Genomic DNA, 22,514 nt, shown 5'->3' on the forward strand with positions numbered 1-22,514 from the left:
ATTATCATATGCATGTTTCTGTTTGACTGGCACGCTAGTTTTACCTACAGTAGTTCAGAATGCCAGGTGAAGCAGCAGCATAGAGTTGATATGTTGTGTAAGTTGTGAATGCATAGGGAATAGGATCTTCTGATAAATATTAATATCAAGTAATGTACTCCATGGGCCTGAAAAATTGATGTCATTTCAGCAAGTAATCATCTGGTTGGTGCTATTGTAAAACTGGTGCAATCCAGCAAGAGGCTTTATAAACTCAGTTATACAGATTTTGCATGTATTTGGGCTCCGGTACTTTGCCCAGATTGTATAACGATGATTTTGGAATCGTGCGATCATGCTTTCGAAGATTCTTTTGTTCTTTACATGATAGAAATATTTTTGCTGGAGGAGAAAGATTGATTTGATTCTTTATATTCTGAAACTTAGCATCTGGACGATGTTGTTCATTGGTTCTGTGGTTGTATTTATCTGTAAATTTAGATTTTGGTTACAGACATAGACTTGTATTTTATGTGTCCTTAACATTTTTCCTCCTGTGGCAGAATTCCCATAAGAACTTACTCGGAAGCTGCTTCTTTCCAAATAGAAAAGGATTCCTCAGCAAGTCATAGTTTGCAAGAACCTTCCTCGCCTAAGATGGTCAAGTCCGCTTCTCTTCAAAGGACACACAGTGTCCATGATTCACGTCAATTTGAATTAGGCTATAATTTGCAGGAATCCCCTAAGGCACATAGTCCACCATCGGAAAAAATGCTTGAAAATGGGGTGCCTTCAGCTGCACTAGAGAAAGTACCTTCAATAAAGAGGCAGGATAGCCTCCAGAGGTTATTGCCTGAATTACCCAAAATTGACTTACATCCCACACAGCAGCAAACTTCAACTAATTCTGACCCAGAATCACCCATTTCACCACTTTTGACTTCAGATCCTAAAAATGAACGCTCGCATTCCAAGACTTTCAGTCGACCCCTTTGTCAATTCGATGAGTTCCCTATGAAAGAGAGGTGCTTCAGAGACTCACAGCATCGGAAACCACCTTCTTTGTGGAGATTAGCAAAGCTTAGTTTTGCTGAGTGGCTTTATGCTCTTCTTGGAAGCATTGGAGCTGCTATATTTGGTTCATTCAATCCACTTCTTGCATATATTCTGGCGCAGATAGTTTCATTTTATTATAGAGCACCGGGTCATCACATGCAGATTGAAGTGAACAAATGGTGCTTAATCATCACATGTATGGGTGTCTTGACCGTGGTTGCAAATTTCTTGCAGCACTTCTATTTTGGAATAATGGGAGAGAAAATGACAGAACGAGTAAGGAGGATGATGTTTTCAGGTACATCAGAAGAAATGTGATCTGCATGTTTTTTACCTGTACTTGGAACCATTTGATGTTACATATTGTTGGATTATTAACAAGTGGACATCAATCATGCCTTTTGATCTATCTATAACTTTGTCATTTCAGCTATGCTGCGGAATGAGGTGGGTTGGTTTGATGAAGAAGAGAACAGTGCAGATACTCTATCCATGTGCTTAGCAAATGATGCAACCTTTGTTCGTGCAGCCTTCAGCAACCGTCTTTCAATATTTATCCAGGATGCTTCAGCTGTTATTGTTGCACTTCTTATCGGGATGCTGCTAGAGTGGCGAGTAGCACTGGTGGCACTTGGAACTTTACCAGTGCTTACTGTTTCTGCTATTGCACAGGTTGGTAAAATGATTTTTATACACAAATTATGGTTTTGTTCTTAAATTACATTGCTTTGATGCTACTATGTTTCATTGCTAAATTTTTGATACATGAAGTTTCTGTTAATCTGTAATGTATATATATATGTATTGAATCTGTATATATACATGTATACATATATATTTGTAAAGTTTTTTTTCTTTTTTGTATTATTTTGACTAGTCAGGACTAGTTCCGATGGCTCTTTAAGCCTCTTGTTTTGTATATAAAAGGGGGTGAATCCCCTCATTGAATGAATGCATTCTTGCATATTGTGGCCTTAATAAAAATTATATTTTTTACATTTTGTGAGCCTTCTTGTGTGTGCTCATTGTGGATTTTGTGAGTGTGCCCTTTGCGGCCGACCACTTTTGTATTTGTCCATTTTGGTTTTTTGGTGGACATTTGTTCATGAGTGATGAAGGCTCTTGATTTATTACATGGTATCAGTGCATGGTGGTGCTGAACTCAATAGGTGATTCACATTCGAGTGTTCATGTGATCGTAATTGTGCATTTAAAGATTCATATTCAAGCGTTTCGTGATCCATTGGTGGTGCTTCTACTCCAAGTTTATGGTGGATTTGCTCGTGTTCTCGATCTCTCTCTACATCTATGTCACACGAACTCCTTAAAAGGGCCATCGCACCTGCGTCAACGCGATGCGACGCTGGTGCAGCACCCAGTGTGGTCAAATGCGCTTGGGTGTAGTATTTGACCAATTGGTTCATTTTTTTTAGTTGGGTTGGGGGGAGAGGGGTAGTGCACAATCGTGCCACCCCCTTCCTACTCCCCCTCCTCTTTCAATGGTGGCGACGAGATGACAACGAAGGCCCCCCCACCCAACTCCTCTCCTTTTCCAAGAACAGCGATGGCGACGACGAAGGTGGCTTATCTACATCTCTCTCTCTCTCTCTTTGTTCCTCTTTTCTTCCTTCTCCTTCTATCTTTCTTCTTCTTCCTTTTCGTCCTCCTCCTCCTGCTCTCTTTCTTCTTCTTCCTTCTCCTCCCTTCGTTGGCACCAAGGGCCGAACCCAAGCCTGTTGGGTTCAACTCCTGGGTTCGGTTCTGCTAAACCTATGTCTGGGTTCAGTTCTGGCCTGGGTTCAACAGAACTGAACCCAAGCCAACTAATAATTGTTTTTATTTCATTAGTGTTAACTTAAAACTGTTAAAAATTACATATACCCTCTCTGTACCCCTACACTCAAGTTTTTTCTAAAGTGCTGCATCTGCACTCATATCCGCATCCACACTCACATGTATGTGACATAGCTCTACATCTCTCGTTTCTCATCTCATCTCTCTCTCTTATCCCTTGTAAGAATGGATGTCCAAGTGTCACCATCATGCCCATCAAATTTATCGATACAAACTATGCTATGTGGTCTTTTATTATGAAGCGCCATATTTACAGAAGAGTTGTGGGAATTAGTGGATGGATCCGATCCAGAGCCTAAACTAATTCTCACTAAGGTGGAGAATAAGAAGGAAGTGCATCTTTCAGATGTAGAAAGAGCTAAGACCATAACTAAGTATGAGAAAAATGAAAAAAGTAGAGAATGGGACATGCCAAGATTATGTCTTGATTTATTAGTAGTGTAGATATTAAAAATGCTCAAGCCTTGCAAACTTCGAGCATGCTAATAAGGCATGAGAATATCTTAAAAGTATGTATTCCTATGTATTCCTTTAAGGATATTGCACATGTGTGCAACTTGCAAGACAAAGTTCGTACTATGACCCAAGGTGACAAAAAACATTAGAAAATATTACAATGAGTTGTCCGAAGTTTGGGAAGAGTTGACTTTTCTCAAACCTAAGTGGTAATGTCAAAAAAATATTGAGCTTTACCAAAAACAAGTAGATGCAGAGCACTTCTATCAATTTATTAATGGTTTGATAATTGAATTTGAAACTACCAAATTAGCCCTCTTTCATATAGAAAAAATCCACTCTATTGTTAATACCAGTGTTGTAAAAAGCGTTGAGGCGTGGCGCTCCAACAAAAATCGAGGTGAGGCTTAAAGCGTAAGCTTCAAATATTTTTTTTGAAAACTTTTAAAAAATTATAAAAAAAATATAAAAATATAAGTAAATAAAGAATTGTTTTATTGATGAAATAACAACCAATAAGAAATAGAAAATCTCAAATAAGTACTAAGAGATATGAGATTAACATATAAAAGTAACTAAAAACTGATTACATAACTGGAAAATATATGAGAGTAACCAAAAAAAGTTAAAATATACTAAGAAACTGATTACATAACTGAAATAACTGGAAAATATATGAGATTAACCGACAAAAGTTAAAATATATGAGATTATTCTAAAAAATATGAGATTAACATATAAAAGTAACTAAAAAAATGATTACATAACTGGAAAATATATGAGATTAACCAACAAAAGATAAAATATACTAAGAAACCGATTACATAACTGAAAAATATATGAGATTAACCAACAAAAGTTAAAATATATGAGAATATTCTAAAAAATATGAGATTAACATATAAAAGTAACTAAAAACTGATTACATAACTGGAAAATATATGAGATTAACCAACAAAAGTTAAAATATACTAAGAAACTGATTACATAACTGGAAAATATATGAGATCTATGTCACAGGGATTCGGCTAGCAGGGTGCCGCACCCGCGTCGACTCGACTCGACGCGGGTGCGGGTGCGGGTGCGGGTGCGGGTGCGGGTGCGGTCAACCCGATCCTGGGTGCGTTGACCGCACCCAGGATCATTTATGTCCTTTTTTTTATTTTATTTTTTTAAAAATTGCCCCTGCGATTTTTTTTTAAAAAAAAAATCTGCTGACAGCAGTTGTCAGCTGCTGTCAGCTCCTGACTTTTCAATGATGGTGGTAGCCTTGCTTGTGCTATCGTGCAGCTGTATATAAAAAAAAAATCTGCTGTTGTCAGGAGCTGACAGCTGCTGTCAGCTCCTGACATTTCAATGATGGTGGTAGCCTTGCTTGTGCTATCGTGCAGCTGTATATAAAAAAAAATCTGCTGCTGTCAGGAGCTGACAGCTGCTGTCAGCTCCTGACTTTTCAATGATGGTGGTAGCCTTGCTTGTGCTATCGTGCAGCTGTATATAAAAAAAAACTGACAGCAGCTGTGACAGCTGCTGACTTTTCAATGATGGTGGTAGCTTTGCTTGTGCTATCGTGCAGCTGTATATACAAAAAAAAATCTGCTGACAATCTGCTGACAACAGCTGTCAGCTCCTGACTTTTCAATGATGGTGGTAGCCTTGCTTGTGCTATCGTGTAAAATTTGAAAAAACCCGCCCCCCCGACCCCTTATATATATATATATATATATTTACATTTTTGCCCCTACCGCACCCCGCACCCGGGTTTTTTGGAAGTGCCGAATCCCCGCACCCGCACCCGCACCCGCGCCCGCACCCGCACCCATGTGACATAGTATGAGATTAACCTACAAAAGTTAAAATATATGAGATTATTCTAAAAAATATGAGATTAACATATAAAAGTAACTAAAAAATTGATTACATAACTGGAAAATATATGAGATTAACCAACAAAAGTTAAAATATATTAAGAAACTAGTTAAATAACTAAAATAACTGAAAAATATACGAGTTTAACCAACAAAAGTTAAAATATAATAATATACTAAGAAACTGATTAGATAACTGAAATAACTGGAAAATATATGAGATTAACCTACAAAAATCTTGTTGATCACGTCTCAAAAATCTTGTTGTAAGAAAATAAAAATTTGTGCCTTTGGCTTGCGCCTTGAGGCACAAGGCGCATTTTTTGATAACACTGGTTAATACTATTGAGGAATTAAGTACGGAGGAGAATATGCTTAAGAGGCGTATTACAAAGAATGAAGATGATTCGGTTCTAGCCATCTTAAGACTAAAAAATTACACTCGTGCATACAAGCCACCACACTTCGGAAGACAAGGCAATGTGTATGACAAGCGAAAAATTATTTGTCACTATTGCCACGAACCGAGACACATCAAAGCTCAATGTCCAAAACTAAAAAAGAGGGAAGAGAAAAAGATGGCTTCGGTTGGACTGCCTCAAGAGACCAATGATATTAGTAACCCTCAAGACTCATATATTGGCAACATGTCCTTGGCTCAATTGATGGGAGGTGCTTCAAGCTCTTCTAAAAGGACATTATCTTCAATCAGAGTCGTAGTTTCATCATTCTCCAATCTCGGTAAGCTTTTTGACTCTGGTGCATCTTTCCATGCGACCCCAACATCGATATATTAACTAAATGTCATACTAAGTCAAATATGTCAAATGTTTTCACTGCCAATGGTACATCTCTTGAGACAAAAGTATTAGGGAATTTCAAAAGTATTTTTTAAAACTCCAAAAGATTTTCTATTACAAAAATTTAATATATTCTTAAGTTAAATTTGAATCTTTTGCCCGTTTCCGATAATGGATGTAATGTCTCCTCATCTGATGGTTGTTGGGTGCAGGATCGTTAGTAATGGCTGCTGATTGGGGAAGACCATAGTGAAGAAGGTCTCTACTATATGTTTTTTTGGAAATTTCCAAGAATACTTTTTGTAATGTACATAAATTGAATTTGGACTTGTGACACAAAAGACTTCGTCATCCGAATGCATTCAAAATTCAATAATTTTCAAATTTCAAAGTTTTTTGTAATTCTAAAAGTTTCACTTGTAAAGATTGTATTCTTGTTAAAATGAAGAGATTACCATTTCAAGAAAGAACTTTTGTTTCTTCTAGACCGCTTGAGTTAGTACATTCATTTGATTGGGGTTCAACACCATTTGTTTCAAAATATGGATATGGATATTATATAAATTTTGTGGATGATTTTTCTAGTTATACTTAGATCTATTTTCTTAGACATAAGCCTGAAGTATTTTATCGTTTCCAAATATTTCACAATTTGGTCAAAAATAAATTTGAAAATGATATTTTTATTTTTCGAACTGACTCAGGAGGAGTTTTTTATCAAAAGAATTTAAAGATTACCTAGATTTATGTGACATCACATATCAAAGATCTTGTTGTCACACACCACAACAAAATGGTTTGACTGAAAGAAAACACAAGCATATTATGGAAACCGCAATAACTTTACTTATAGCAAACCAAATACCAAAAGATTTTTGGGTTGCTCATCAACAAAATGCCATCATCTTCATTGCAAAATACAACACCAATTGAAAAACTCTTTAAATTAGTTCATAATTAATTTAGTTTAAGAGTTTTTTTATGTAAATGCTATGTTTTTGCTAACAAAAACGATAAACTCTTTCTCCATGCCATTCCTTGTGCCTTTTTAGGTTATGCAATAACCAAAAAGGTTACAGGTGTTTTGATTTGAAAAATGAAAAAATCTATATTTCATCCTTCTTAGAAAAGAAAAGTTTATTTGATTTTGAAAAATCTAAGGAAGCAACCGAGTATTCCTTCTTGTTAGATTTAATTTTGAAGCATGATACCGATGATTGTGATTGTGAATGTGACCTTGATAATGGTAATGACTTTAGAAATGATATCATTAGTGAAGAGCAATCTCATAATTGTTGAGACTAAGAGGTTTTTAGTTAAAAGTTTTTCTAAACTAGAGGTTATTTGAATTTAATATTTAATGAGAGACTTGGGTGTAATTTCGTTCTTTGGACTATCTCTATTTAATATAGAGATTAGCCCTAATCCAGAAGTAACAAGTTCTCTATTCTAAACTGTCGTCTCTCTCTCTCTCTGCCTCGGTTTCTGTATTTGTTTTCAGGTCATCAACATGGTATCAGAGCAGTAGATCTCGGGAGTGTGATCGATCTACACCAACGAAAAAAAAAACAAATAAAACTGAAAGAGGTGGAAACAGGTGTGCTGCTCTTTTTTTTCTCTCTGATGACAGATCTTTGACACGATGATTGTGTGTCATTAAGATCTGGATATGAAAAGTTTTTTTTGGTTGCTTGAAAAAAAAAACAACAAACGAAAGTTTCTGGCTGTCGTGATTTATATGAGAGCAACTGTCGTGATTTCTAAGCTTCTGCGTGCGCATGTTATCATGGGTCATGAATCTGGGTGCCAAGTTCTCCTTAAAATATATTTGGGTGTTTGATTTCAGACGTGATTACCTACTGAGTCATGAAATTTTTCTTCCAGCTGTAACATGCTGTCATTGGTCGTGAATCTGGGTGTCGAGTTCTTCTCGGATCTTATTTGGTTGTTCATTTTTCAGAACATGAATATCAGCAGTCGTGATTCCTGCTGTGTCGTGATTTTTTTTTTCAGTCGTAGCATGAGTGCTGTGAAAACAGAATGTTAATAGCAATTTTTGTTCGTGGAAGCAGCAGGCGTGAGCAACAGGCTGTGTCGTGATTTTTTTTTCAGTCGTAGCATGAGTGCTGTGAAAACAGAATGTCAATAGCATTTTTTTTTGTTCGTGGAAGCAGCAGGCGTGATTCTCTGCTGTGTGGAAACATATGTTGCTTGTGGAAAGTTTTTTTTTTAATTAGTACTGCTGCTGGTCGTAGTATTGGCTGATGTGTGAGTGTACCACACACTATTGTTTGGGTCACTTGTCAAGACTTAATTTCTGGTGTGACAGCTTGTGTAGTCGTGGACTTGCCTGACATGTGGTTATAACACACGCTGTTCACGTGAGTAAGTTTATTTTTGAAGCTGAAATAGGATTCAATATTCAGAATGGGTGAATCTTCAAAATGTGATTCTAAAATTGAACATATTGGGAAATATAAGGCTTTTGCAAATCCCTTCTCGTATGGTTCCTCTGTAAGGTTAAATGAAACTAACTATGCCAGGTGGTCCAGAACTTTTATGATGTCGGTATCTGGACATCGTAGAAAACATATTTTGTTGGAAGATGAACCTAATGAAAAGGTTGGAAAATACGTTACTTGGAATGGAGATAATGACATAGTTATGTCATGGATCATGAATAGTGTCGAACCCCATATTGCAGATGGTTTAATTTACTATCATACAACCAAACAGATGTGGGATAATCTTCGAGATACGTACTCACAAGAGACTAATGTGAGTCGTATCCTGCAAGTCGAACAAACGATATATAATTTGCAGCAGGGAGATCAGACCTTGGCCCAATACTATGCCTCTGTCAAAGCTGCATTTGAAAGACTCAATGCTCGCAGGCCTCTTTGTTGCTCGAAGCAAAAGGATCATCAAGAACAAACTATGGTTGCTCGGTTTCTTACAGGTCTCTTTTCAGAATTTTCTGTTGCAAAAGTCCAAATGTTGACTGGATCAGATGTACCTACTCTTGCTGATGCATACAATCGTTTGAGTAGACTTGCGATCTCTCTTCCACAATCTCAGCCTGTGACTCAGTCATCTGCTCTTGTTGTCTCGTCTGGTTATGAGCGTGAAAATATTCAGAATATCAGAGGACAAGGTCGTGGACGAGGTATGGGAGGCAGAGGAAAACTTCAATGTACATTATGTGGAAAATCTCGACATTTAAAAGATTGTTGCTGTGATAAGCATGGTCGGCCAACCTCTTCTTCATCAAAGTCATATGCTCCTAAAGCAAATGTTACTACTCTCGAGGCAACAAATGTACATGATAATATCTCTGCAAGTGACAGTAGTATCACCCTCAGTCGTGCTGAATATGATGAGCTGATAGCTCTTCGCCCCTTGAGTTCAACCCCTCCTGTAGCTGGTGTTGCCTACTCAACAGGAAATCATCTTCATCCGACTGACAATAAGTGGATTATTGACTCTGGTGCATCCAGACACTTGTGTGGAAATTCACTTGTTTTTTCAGATCTAAAGGATATTACTGTTCATCGAGGAGTCTCATTAGCTGATGGGAGTTCCTCCCCGGTTGTTGGTCAGGGAAATATTTCTATATCCTCCTCCTTACAGTTGAAAAATGTTCTTCATGCTCCAAACTTTCCTCAAAGTCTACTCGCTGTTAGTTGCCTTACAAAAGAACAAAACTGTAGAGTAATATTTGATCCGATGGGTTGTCATTTTCAGGATTTGCTGACGGGGAAGAAGATTGGTGGAGGCTATGAAGAAAATGGAGTCTACTACCTACATCATCCAGTGGGTAATGTTCATGCTGCAGTGGAACACTCATTCAGTCCTGTTCAGTGGCATCGTCGTCTTGGTCATCCTTCATTGTCAAAGCTTCGTTCTGTCTTTCCTCAAATTCCTTCCACTACATCCTTTCAGTGTGCTGTCAGCTGGGCAAGCATCATCGAAGTTTGTTTCCTTCGAGTCAGAGTCGGTCTAGTAATAAAGTTTTTGAACTTCTTCATACTGATGTATGGGGTCCTAGTAAAATTCCTATTAGGACTAAGTGTCGATATTATCTTGTTATTGTTGATGATTTCTCTAAGTTGTCATTGGTGTTTTTAATAAAAGAAAGATATGAAGTTTCAAGTATTATCAAATCCTTAATTCTTGAAATAAAAACTCAGTTTGAATCTATTGTCAAGATTGTTCGCACTGATAATGCTCTTGAGTTTAAATCAAAAGTTCTGTTACAATTTTACCAAGATCATGGCATCCAACCCCAAACTTCCTGTGCCTATTCATCTCAACAAAATGGGGTGCCTGAGCGAAAACATCGACACCTGCTTGATGTTGCCCGGACCATTATGATTCAATCCAATGTTCCTGCGTTATACTGGGGTGATGTGATTACAACTTCTTGTTATCTGATCAACCGCATGCCTTCATCTTCTGTGGGTGATCAAATTCCATTACATATCCTAAAACCTAATGCCCCACTATTCTCTTTCTCGCAAAAAATATTTGGATGTGTTTGTTTTGTACACAAACTTGGACCTGACCAGGATAAATTAGCTGCTCAAGCTACAAAATGCATATTTATAGGTTATCCCAAAAATCAAAAGGGATATCGATGTTATGATCCTATTTCTCGCCGAGAGTATGTCAGTGCGAATGTATCTTTCTTGGAATCCACTCCATATTACTCTAGTACCGGTTCACCGCTGCAGGTTGATCCAACTGAGTCTTTTGCATTACTTATACTTCCTTTTCCTTTGGAGTCTGTGCCCTCATTACCAAACCAAACTTCATCCTCTTCAAAATTTAATGATCCTCCATTGGTATATGTGTGTAATGCTCCACCTCCGCAAGTGCCTTCATCTTCTTCTTTCCCTGAGGTAAGTTCTAGTGACAATAGTGATCTTCATGATGATGATAACAGGCCTATTGCTCTACGCAAGGGGACATGACAATGTACCTTATATCCCATATCTCATTTTGTCTCCGATGCTAGAATTGGAAATCAGATGAAAACGTTTATTTCAGCCTTATCTGCTGAAACTATTCCTCTGAACTATCAACAGGCAGCGCTTGATAATCGGTGGAAGCTGGCCATGCAAGAAGAAATGGATGCTTTAGTATCTCAGCATACATGGGATCTAGTTGATTCCCAAATGGGTATATACAATAAAGTACAAATCTGATGGTTCTATTGAAAGGTACAAGGCCAGATTAGTAGCAAAAGGGTATACTCAGACATATGGTATTGATTTCTTTGAAACCTTTTCTCCTGTTGCACGGATGGGTACCATTCGTCTTGTTCTCTCAGTAGCTGTTCAACATGGTTGAAGCTTGTGCCAATTAGATGTGAAAAATGCATTTCTATATAGGGATATATCTAAGATTGTTTACATGCAACAACCTCCAGGATTCGAGGTTGAGGGGGAGTGTCAGAAGGTGTGTAGATTGAGAAAGGCGATTTATGGCTTGAAACAAAGTACTCGTGCATGGTTTCAGAAGTTATTTGAAGTGATGTCACGCTTTGGCTTTAATAGGTCAGCGACAGATCATACACTGTTTATCAAGAAAACTAGCTCAGGCATAGTTGTTATGGTGGTATATGTGGATGACATCATTATGACATCATTCTTACAGGAGACAATGAAAAAAATATTGAAGCCACAAAGGCTCATCTTCAAAAACACTTTGTTACAAAAGACCTTGGTTCACTTAGATATTTCCTGGGTATAGAAGTTGATAGGAGCCGTGAAGGGATGGTTTTGTCTCAACGGAAGTATGTTCTTGACTTATTAAAGGAAACATGAATGTTGGGAGCTAAACCAACAATTATTCCCATGAACCAGAAAGTTCAGTTGTTTGAAGAAGGGTCAAAACCGGTTGATAGCAAAAGCTATCGCTCCCTAGTAGGGAAGCTACTGTATGTAACTGTGAGCAGGCCGAATATTGCTTTAGCAGTAAGCAAAGTTAGCCAGTTTATGGACAAACCAACTGAAGTACACTGGAATGCAGCTATAATGATTCTCAGATATCTAAAATCTTCTCCTGGAAAAGGATTATTGTTCAGGAAAGGTGAAACTCTGGAGATAGTAGCCTATTCTGATGCTGACTATGCAGGATCTGTAGTGGATAAAAAATCTACCATGGGATTCTGTGTGTTTCTGGGAGACAACTTGATTTCTTGGAGAAGTAAGAAACAAAATGTGGTTTCTAGGTCGAGTGCAGAATCAGAATATCGGGCTATGGCCCAAACCGCTACTGAATTGATGTGGGTTCGTACTGTTCTTCATGATCTTCAGGTGAAGGTTTCCTCTCCTATGACCATGATGTGTGATAACAAGGCTGCCACATATATAGCGAACAATCCTGTCTTTCATGAGAGAACAAAGCACATTGAGGTTGATTGCCACTATGTAAGAGATATGGTGCAAGCTAGTCATATCACTACCAAATATCTAAAGTCAGAAGATCAAGTTGCAGATATGTTTACAAAGCCTCTTGCTAGACCAAATTTCTCAAAATGTTGTGACAAGCTGAGCATGATCGATATCTATGCTCCAGCTTGAGGAGGAGTGTTGAGACTAAGAGGTTTTTAGTTAAAAGTTTTTCTAAACTAGAGGTTATTTGAATTTAATATTTAATGAGGGACTTGGGTGTAATTTCATTCTTTGGACTATCTCTATTTAATATAGAGATTAGCCCTAATCCAGAAGTAACGAGTTCTCTATTCTAAACTGTCGTCTCTCTCTGCCTCGGTTTTTGAATTTGTTTTCAGGTCATCAACAATAATAATAAAAATTATTTGCAATACTCTCGGCGTAGGGCTCCTAAGCATTCATGTGCACTATAAAAATATTCTGATATTGAAAAACAACCTAAAGTGTAAACAAGAAAGTCATGTAGAACATCAAAATTACTTGAAAAGTTTCTGTCTTATGAGTCTTTTTCTTCCAAGTACATGGCTTGCATTGTTTTAATTCATTCTTATGTAGAACCTTCAACCTATGCTCAAGCTAAAAAACATTCTGAGTGGGTTGAAGCTATGATGCAAGCTATGATGCTAGAGTTAGAAGCTTTAGAAAAGGCCAACACTTGGACACTTCAAGACATTCTGCAAGGCAAGAAACATATAGGTTGTAGGTGGGTATCTAAGATGAAAACCAAGAGTGACGAGACTCTTGAGAGATATAAAGCTCGATTACTTGCTAAGGGTTACTCCAAAAAATATAGCATAGATTATGAAGAAACCTTTACTCTAATTGCTAGGATGACCATCGATAGGACCTTAGTAGCCGCAACCTCTGTTAGAAAATGAGTTATATATTAATGTTGTGAAAAGCGTTGAGGCGTAGCGAATCGCTCCACCAAAAATTGAGGTGAGGCATAATGCGTAAGCTTCAATTTTTTTTGAAAACTTAAAAATACTTTAAAAAGTATCTAAAAATACAAATAAATAAAAAATGCTTAATTGATAAGGCAACAACTAATAAGATAGAAAATCTCAAATAAATACCGAAAAAAATTATTATACATGATTACTTTTTCCTAACACATAATTATACAAAAAATTATTGGTTTTTATTTTCTAAATGAGTTCCACGAGAAAAACTACACAGGATATTCATTACCCTAACTATCTTCTCTACCATCAATGCTCAGTTTGGTTTTAGACTTACCAACCTAACATCCTATGGACTAGGGGTGCAAATGGATTGGATACTGTCAAATATCCAATCCGAGTTTGGCATATTGTTTTCATATTTGAATAATTCAAGTAAGATCCAAACATGCATTCAGATTGGACTCTGATTCGCTTAGCATACAGCTCCACTGCTGATGACCATCCATCTCAATGTATGTTAGAAAGACACATGGTCGACACGAGGATGCATGTGCAGGTTCAACTCGTAAGTTTGAAAATGTTTTGAAAAATAAGATATGAGGACATAATTTTTTAAAGTTTTTAATTAATAAAAGCTATTTTTTGTTATTTTAATGTTAAAAAAATACATCTTATTAAAATAAAAATAAATAATGTATTTTAATGTTTTGAAATTGCATTTTTTGTTATTTTTTTGTCATTTACTCCTTAGACATGCGCCTCAAGGCACAAAGGGTCTCGCCTCAAGGTGAGGCACACTTTTTGCGCCTTGAGGCACGATTTTAACATCATTAGTCTCAGTCTAAATTTGCTTATGAAATTGTCTTGAGGTCTAGAATCACAAATGGTAAGACAATTGATACTCTAGAAGATGTCAATGCCAAGATGAAAATTAATGATGGTGAATAACTACCACAACAATGGAGGTGGTCTGACTCAGAAGATTGCTGGTAGATATGAGAATTCAAGTTACAGGAGCCTAAAAAATGTATTGTGACAATAAAAGTGCAATTTACATTACCAACAATCGTACATTTCATGGGCGCACTAAATATATCAAGATTGACTGTTATTATGTACAAAAGGAGTATCTGCATGACACTATTGATCTCCCTTATGTTATATCCGAATGCCAGTTGGTCACCAAACCTCTTCAGTACCTAAATTTCACTTCTTTTTAGTCCAACTTTCGGTTCCTAAATTTCACTTCTTTTTAGTCCAACTTTCGGTCATTTTTCCCTAAGTTTGAGGGGGAGTGTTAAAATGTAATGTGTGTGTGTGTGTACTTATTGAAAATACATATGTATTGTGTATTATATTTGTAATACATGTTTTGTAAAGTTCTTTTTCTTTTTTGTATTATTCTGACTAGTCAACACTAGGTTGACTAAGGCTGACTAGCCATTGGAGCTAGTCCAATGGCTACAAATGTAGTTGGATTGGACTAGTTCCAACGGCTCTTTGAGCTTCTTATTTTGTATGTAAAAGGGGGTGAACCCCCTCATTGAATAAATGCATTCTTGCATATTGTGACCTTAATAAAAATTATATTGTTTACATTTTGTGAGCCTTTTTGTGTTTGCGCATTGTGGGTTTTGTGAGTGTACCCTTTGTGGCCACTTTTGTATTTGTCCATATTGATTTTTTGGTGGACATTTGTCCGTGAGTGAAGGCTCTTGATTCATTACAGTATTATCCTTACTATCACTTAGTTTTTATAATTTCAGTTAGCTGTATATTTTTCGTAGTTACAAATTTTGGTGTCAGACTCTCAGCTATATCTCAATGAGGCAAATCTTGCAATAATATAGATTTAGTTGATAAGTCTTGGGAAAATCTCAAAAAGATCTCAGGACTTAAAAAAATATAAAAATAGCAGGAATAAGAAAATTGTATGTTTAGATAATAAAATACACATGTATGCAATATAATATAAAAAAGAAGTAAAATATATAAAAGAAAGAGGAAAAACATATTTAAGATATATAGAAGAAATAGAAAAAGTAAAAGTAAAAGTAACTGAAAATATCACATTGTTATCATGATATTATCACGATAACATCACTATAAAATTATTTTTGAAAATATCGTGACATTTTACCTTTTGAATTGTTTTTCCAAAAAAAAAAGATTTATAAAGGCCGATATTTTCAAATTATCGGCTATATCTGTGACTATGATATTGTTCAGTTAATTTGCTTTATGAATTTATTCATTATTGTATATATGGAAGCCTGGTCCTTATGCTCTATTGCTTGTCAGTTCATTGTGCTTCATGTTATTAGTGATGAGCATTTCAAACAAGTCCATCTCGACTGAGAGCCCACTGGTTCAAGTTTATGCTGTTTACAAGTGTGCAATTGCCGTCTATCTTTCTGCTAAAAACTGGGTCAACATGTGACATGGATACTCCACGTCTACATCTGTACTCTGTCCCTATAAACATTATTCTTAATGGAAACTCCAGAGAATCCATGTCCCATATCTACTTTGTGATGTGTGTGAGCTGGACCCAATGTTACAAATCTCAGTATGAGGATTTTCTAGGAGTGGGAAAATCTTGTGATAAATTAAAATTGTTTGTTTTTGGGTAATTCTTGAAAAAAAAATTAAAATCTATAGAAGTATGTAAAAGTATAAAAAAATGCACAATTTAATCTTAATATAACTTCTAAAATATTGCCAATATTTTTTACTATTGGTTGGACCCATGGGTTTGGATTGTCAAGGCCTGTTTGGCATGTCAAGGAGGATTCATTTGCATGCTGTCTAGTTAGTGTGTGCCAGTGTATGCATGTAGTATCCTTTTGCTAAAGAAGAAAATTTTACTAGTCAAATAAAAGTATTTTACACCAAGAGAAATGGTCAAGTGATGAGGAGCCATTAGGTAGACCCGGGAAAAAAGAGTAATAGAGGATCACAACAAAGAAAAGGTAGGAGACCTTATTAATTCAACACCAAGATCAGGCAAGATTTATGTAAGTCCATGGGTACGAGGCATTTAGATGCATCCTGGTTTCCACCTGATCATCCTCAGAAATACTGGCAGGGATTCCATGTGTACCACCATGTTGAGGAATGGACCAATGCCACATTTTAAACTACTTACAGCGAGAGCTTCTAATCCAATCTGCAAATTTGAGGCTTCTAGTGTTGCACTAATTAAGAAACCAATTGAACTCTGCAGTCAAATGAGTCTAGATAGATTTCGAGAGTAAGTGCACTTTTATGAAAATGTAAATGGAGTTCTAAACTGCAAATCTGGCGAGGAGAGCATCTGGTATGTCTAATCCATGCCCTTATTCTCTAGTTGCGGCTTTTCAAGCTGTGCACTAGAGGAGGCTAGCCAAGCAAAATCTCCAGCTATTTAATTAGGCTTTGTATCCTATAATTTTCTTACAAGGAAATGGTCAAAGACCAGAACAGAATTTAGTCCAAATTGCAAAATTTTATGGGAAGGACATAGACTGATGAACTCCACTTTCTATGCTCATCTAAACCATGGGACCAAAGGTTAGAAAGATGATGAAACATGCATGAGCTTTAATTATTCTTATTTTTTTTATCTAAATTATGTTTTGTAAATCCACTTCTCACTTTCACTAGGCAAACAATTAGCAAGAGGGGCTAAAATGTTTTCTTCTTGGAAGGTAGAAAAGGAGATAGCACTATAAAAAGTATCGTAATAGATTTCCCAAAGGTGGAAATATCCCATGAGATGGCGAAAAGGAGGGGCACTAAAATGGAGATGATGATAGAGGGGGATATAGGGAGAATCCAGTTTGAAGGTGACGTGATCTGAAACAGTAATGAGGATTAAAAAAGTAATTGTTTTCAGGCATTTAGGGTCAGAATCCTGAAAAAACAAAGTTTAAAGATTCTAGATTCCAAACATCACTTCAAAATTTAAGAATGTCACTAAAGCATCTCATAGATGGCCTCACACATTCAGTAGTTAGGGAAGGTGCATGACTAATTGGCTAGTTTTTTTATATAAGATTGTAAACCAATTCTGTGGACTCAATATTTTGTTTTGATTGAAGGAAACCAATATCTAACACTGTCCTTTCATCCTTTTTGAGATGATGGACTTTGTCTTGCCTATACACTTTGATTTCATGAACAAAATGTGTAAATGGCAGATGGTGTGTCAGGAACATGTACTGTTCTTTGTTGGAACATTGAGCGTATGAAGCAACATCATTTTTTCTTCTTCATTTTTAAAGCATAACAAAAATGATGAAGGAAAATGTTTTCTGGTTTTTGTTCTCCAAACAATATGAAATCACTGTGATATTTTTCTCTCATTACCACTAATGAACCAAGCAAAATGTTTGTGGGAAAAGTTGTAGTACTGATACTATTCCTGACTCCAAATAAAGAACCTCCAACCTGTCGGAAGCCTCATTGCACTGGGTATAAACCAGAGTTACCGGAATATTCTTAGGTAGGTGGGAAGCTCGCTTCCCGGAAACTCGCTTCTCGCAAACTCGCTTCGGAAGCGTGATACTCCTCGCTTCCGAAACTTCATGGGAATCTCGATTCCCCCACGCTTCTTCTATGCTTCCCACACACATGGTCTATGCTTCCTATATGCTTTTCTGACGTTTCTTTTCAAGTTTTTCATGTATTTTTTCTCACGCTTTCACTCACTTTCCATGTACTTTCTTTAAATTAGTAATCATCATTGTTAGATTTTAACAAAAATTAACTCTTTTACTGAAAAATCACGAAATATAAGAATGATCAATTTTATTTTAGTTTTTATTTGTTTCTTGTTCGATTCCTATTCAATTACCATATTGCTTCATTTTTTCACATTTCGCTTTTAAATTGGTACTTCGCTTCCCGCTTCCTATAAATTTTTAAATGCCTCACTTCTCGCTTCCGCTTCCCATATCGTTTCCTGCTTCCGCTTCTTAGTTTGGCAACCTTGGTATAAACTCAACTATTTGGGGTCTGACCCCAGAAAAGCAAAGATACAAGAAAAAAGTTTTTTCTTTTCCGTTATGTTGCTTTGTTGTTCTTTGATCTTCCTATGAGTCAATATGGGTCCATTCTTGGCTTGGACCTGATATACCTTGATCAATTGGTTCACTATTTGCTCCTTGGCTGGAGTCTTGAGTAGAGATAGATCTGCCTCTTTGCTTGATTTCCTTTGGCTGCATGTGTGCACATAAGCATGTAATTTGTGTGCATTCACACACACAGAGAGAGAGAGAGAGAGAGAGATAGAGAGAGAGAGAGAGAGAGAGAGAGAGAGAGAGAGAGAGAGAGAGAGACCTGTGGGCTGAAGCTACTTGGGCCAACCTGGCGATTGATTTTACATTTGTCCTGCATATAGTGGTTGATGTTTGCAGTTTGCAGTTGCATGTGTAATTGGTTTTATCATGGCAATTTTGAGTAGGCCTCTCTCTCTGGCTGTTTCCATTGCTTTATTTCTTTTAGATCTTCCACTGTGTCCCCTATCCACTACCACTTGAACCTGATTTTGTGCCTCATGCATTTGGAGTTGCAGAAAATGTGGCTCGCTGGATTTTCAAGAGGCATTCAGGAGATGCACAGGAAAGCTTCGTTGGTCCTTGAGGATGCTGTGAGAAACATTTACACGGTAGTTGCATTTTGTGCTGGCAACAAGGTAATGGAGCTTTACAGGGTCCAGCTTATGAAAATATTCAAACAGAGTTTCCTTCATGGAATGGCAATTGGGTTTGGCTTTGGGTTTTCACAGTTCTTGCTGTTTGCTTGTAATGCACTGCTCCTGTGGTATGCAGCTTTCTCTGTAAGACATGGTCATGTTGGTCTGATGACTGCTCTGAAGGAATACATGGTTTTCTCTTTTGTGACATTTGCTCTTGTGGAGCCTTTTGGTCTTGCACCTTACATACTCAAGCGGCGGAAGTCACTGACTTCAGTGTTTGAAATCATAGAACGTGTCCCTAAAATTGACTCAGATGAAAACAGTGGCCTGAAACCACCCAATGTATATGGAAGCCTTGAGTTGAAGAATGTGGACTTTTGTTACCCGACCTGTCCAGATGTAATGGTATTGAGCAATTTCAGTCTCAAAGTGAATGGTGGCCAAACTGTAGCTGTAGTTGGAGTGTCCGGATCAGGAAAGAGCACAATAATATCACTTATTGAGAGGTTTTATGACCCTGTTGCTGGCCAGGTTTTGCTCGACGGTAGAGACTTGAAGCTGTTTAATTTGAGATGGTTGAGGAGCCATCTGGGCCTTGTTCAGCAGGAGCCAATAATTTTTTCGACGACCATACGTGAGAATATCATATATGCTAGGCATAATGCAACAGAGGCAGAGATGAAGGAAGCGGCACGGATAGCAAATACTCATCACTTCATCAGCAGCTTGCCGCATGGTTATGACACTCATGTGGGCATGAGGGGTGTGGATTTGACACCAGGGCAGAAGCAGAGGATTGCAATTGCACGGGTAGTGCTAAAAAATGCACCCATTTTGTTACTGGATGAAGCAAGCTCTTCCATTGAATCTGAATCAAGTAGGGTGGTGCAAGAAGCTTTAGATACACTAGTCATGGGAAACAAGACAACGATACTAATTGCTCATAGAGCAGCAATGATGCGGCATGTTGACAATATTGTGGTTCTCAATGGTGGCCACATTGTAGAGCAAGGCACACATGATTCGCTGGTGGCTATGAATGGGTTGTATGTGCGGTTAATGCAACCACACTTTGGCAAAGGTCTTCGACAGCGGCATTTAATATGAGTTGGTATCCTGGGGCAAGATTTTCATCTGATTCTTCTCTGAAGCCCATTGTTTATGCTTCCTAAATCGTTGCTCAGAGACAGTATCTCCACGATGTCCCTTCTTTGTGGAGGAGGTAAATTGTTGAAGAGAGTTGTGGCTTGTAACAATGTTGAATTGAGTACATGATTGGCCTCAGTTGTAGGAAAGAAGCAGGGTTCTGCAAGTGACAGGTGATTGGTTGTGAGAGCTTGAAGCAGTGTGAAGGCATTCTTTTGGGGAGATCGGCATTTCTGTGCAAAAATGCTGTCTCCTCATAACGTATTTATAATCAAAGGGGGTAGGGTAACCAAATTCTTTTTCTTAAGCCTGTTAAATGAAAAATGTATTTGATTCATCATCCTCTCCAGTTTGTTCCTGATTCATTTTCTGCATCTTGTTAATTAGACAATCAGCCTAGTCTCGGATGTTTAATCATGCTCTTATATCCCGATTACAGCAATGGGTAGGCCCGTTTCTAATCCAAGTATTTCTTGGATTTTCTTCACTTTGCTTCAAGTGAAGACCCAGGTCATCTTCTTGTTCTGCATGTTTGCGTGCATGCATATGCTCCCATGAACGTGTGTGTGTGGGTGCCACGCCCATGCCCCACCCAAATCTTCTTGCTAATCAATTCATGTTGTTATGTTATGCTAGAAAACTGGAAACTTGAGCTTCCCAAGGGAAAATGTTAGTTCTGTACTTTCCCAAGCAATATTCAAATAAATTTTAGGTAAGGCCGGTATGAGTTGGGTAAATCTGATTTGAACTAAGATACCGGAAGTATTTGACCAAACCAATCTGATTTTTGATAAAACCAAGACTTGAGTTGGGTCCATAAATAATACAGGTTGATTTTTTCGAGGGAAACTTAATATCCAAAACCTTTTTGTACCTGACATTTCTATTTCCAATCTAATTGGTTCTTTACAACTTGCATCCGAACGGATCATAACGTGAATCCAATTGAAAATGACTGTACAATACAACAAATTTGATGTTTATCTAAATGCTCTACAAATTTTGAAATCCGTCCAATGTCCAATTTTGCAGGCTCTTGATTATTTAGGACCTTTTTACTCTTAGAATGAGCGGCTCTTGTGATTTTTGCACTTTACGTCGCAATGCTCTCTTGATCCTGCTAAATCTTACTATAAATGAAATTCATATGATATTTTTACAAAAATTACAAATTCACAAAATATAGGATGCGAAAATTACTACTTTACATCCAACAAAGTAGATTTGCGTAATAAATGCGTACATTTTCAACACCTCGCAACCACCTTGCAAAATTTCTCCTCGCTTCTTTTGCAACCCCCATGAAAAATTATGAATTGCATGACACTTGTGAATTTCGTCAAGAGTTTCACGTTTGTGGTTGCAAAAGTTTACTTTCGATGCAAAATTCATGAAAAGTTTGTAAAATTCATAGGCTTTTGCATGTTGTTGATGGTAGGAGATTCTGTTCAGCGTGCAAATTTACCTGTATAGATAGTTATTTAGATTGCGAATTTCGTTAACAGTTTTGTGTTGGTGGTTGCAAAATTCCTTAAATATTTGTGGAATTTCTAAAAGGTTTGCAGAAATCATGAAGTTTTGTATGAGCTGATGCAAAATTACTTTTCAATGTTAGAATTTCGCAAGCATTAAAAGCGATGTTTCGTTTCTTAAAACCTTTTATGCGCAACCTAGGGCTATTTTTGCATAACCTTGGGTTCTTGTGGTCCCCAAACCTCTTCCTCCCTAGCAAATTTTTTTATAGCTATTTTCGATGATTATTTTTGGCAAAACATACAATGGTGACACTTCATCAGTGACTATTTCAGTCAATCCTTTGAGTTTTTTCAGTAAAGTCATTTTGCATAGGTGAATCAAATTTTTTTAACTTTCGATAAGGTCGTATTCCACACATTGGTTAAAGAATGAATGAAAAATTTTGTTTTTCTGATTGTTCAATTTCTAATTAAAGATTTATTGTGTCACTTAGTGTTTCATCCGTAATTGCTAGAACTGTGTTTGTGTATGAGATATGTGAGAGAGACAAAAAGCAGATAAAAGGATGATGAAACATTAACGTGAGTCAATTATTTTGCATGGTTTCAAGCAAGGTTGTTAAATGCGTTGAGGCGAAGCGAGGCGTTGAGCTTGTTATGAAGCGAGGCGTAAGCCTCGAGGCGTTGAAACGTAAGCTTCATGATCAAAATAAAAAAATATATAATATTAATAAAAAATATATATTATATGCAGCCACAAGGACTGCAGAAACCATGGTTTGCCTATTTTCAGTAAATCTTTATACCTAACTCATAAAGTGAGTGTGGTCTTTTATG

At 37.1% G+C, this 22,514-nt stretch overlaps 1 protein-coding gene across 1 annotated transcript in view; it reads left to right on the top strand.

Moving 5' to 3' along the window:
* Positions 1 to 20,536, top strand: part of LOC149845846 (ABC transporter B family member 6-like) — a 36,196-nt gene extending 15,660 nt beyond the window's left edge. The window contains exons 9-11 of the mRNA XM_089996043.1: positions 543 to 1,333; positions 1,466 to 1,707; positions 18,934 to 20,536. Coding sequence (XP_089852169.1) covers positions 543 to 1,333; positions 1,466 to 1,707; positions 18,934 to 20,163 — 2,263 coding nt within the window. The 3' untranslated portion in view covers positions 20,164 to 20,536. The remainder of the gene's footprint in view (positions 1 to 542; positions 1,334 to 1,465; positions 1,708 to 18,933) is intronic.
* Positions 20,537 to 22,514: the final 1,978 nt, after the last annotated feature.

This window comes from Nuphar pumila, chromosome 2 (genome assembly GCF_984573655.1).
Source record: "Nuphar pumila chromosome 2, dmNupPumi1.hap1.1, whole genome shotgun sequence".
NCBI lineage: Eukaryota > Viridiplantae > Streptophyta > Magnoliopsida > Nymphaeales > Nymphaeaceae > Nuphar > Nuphar pumila.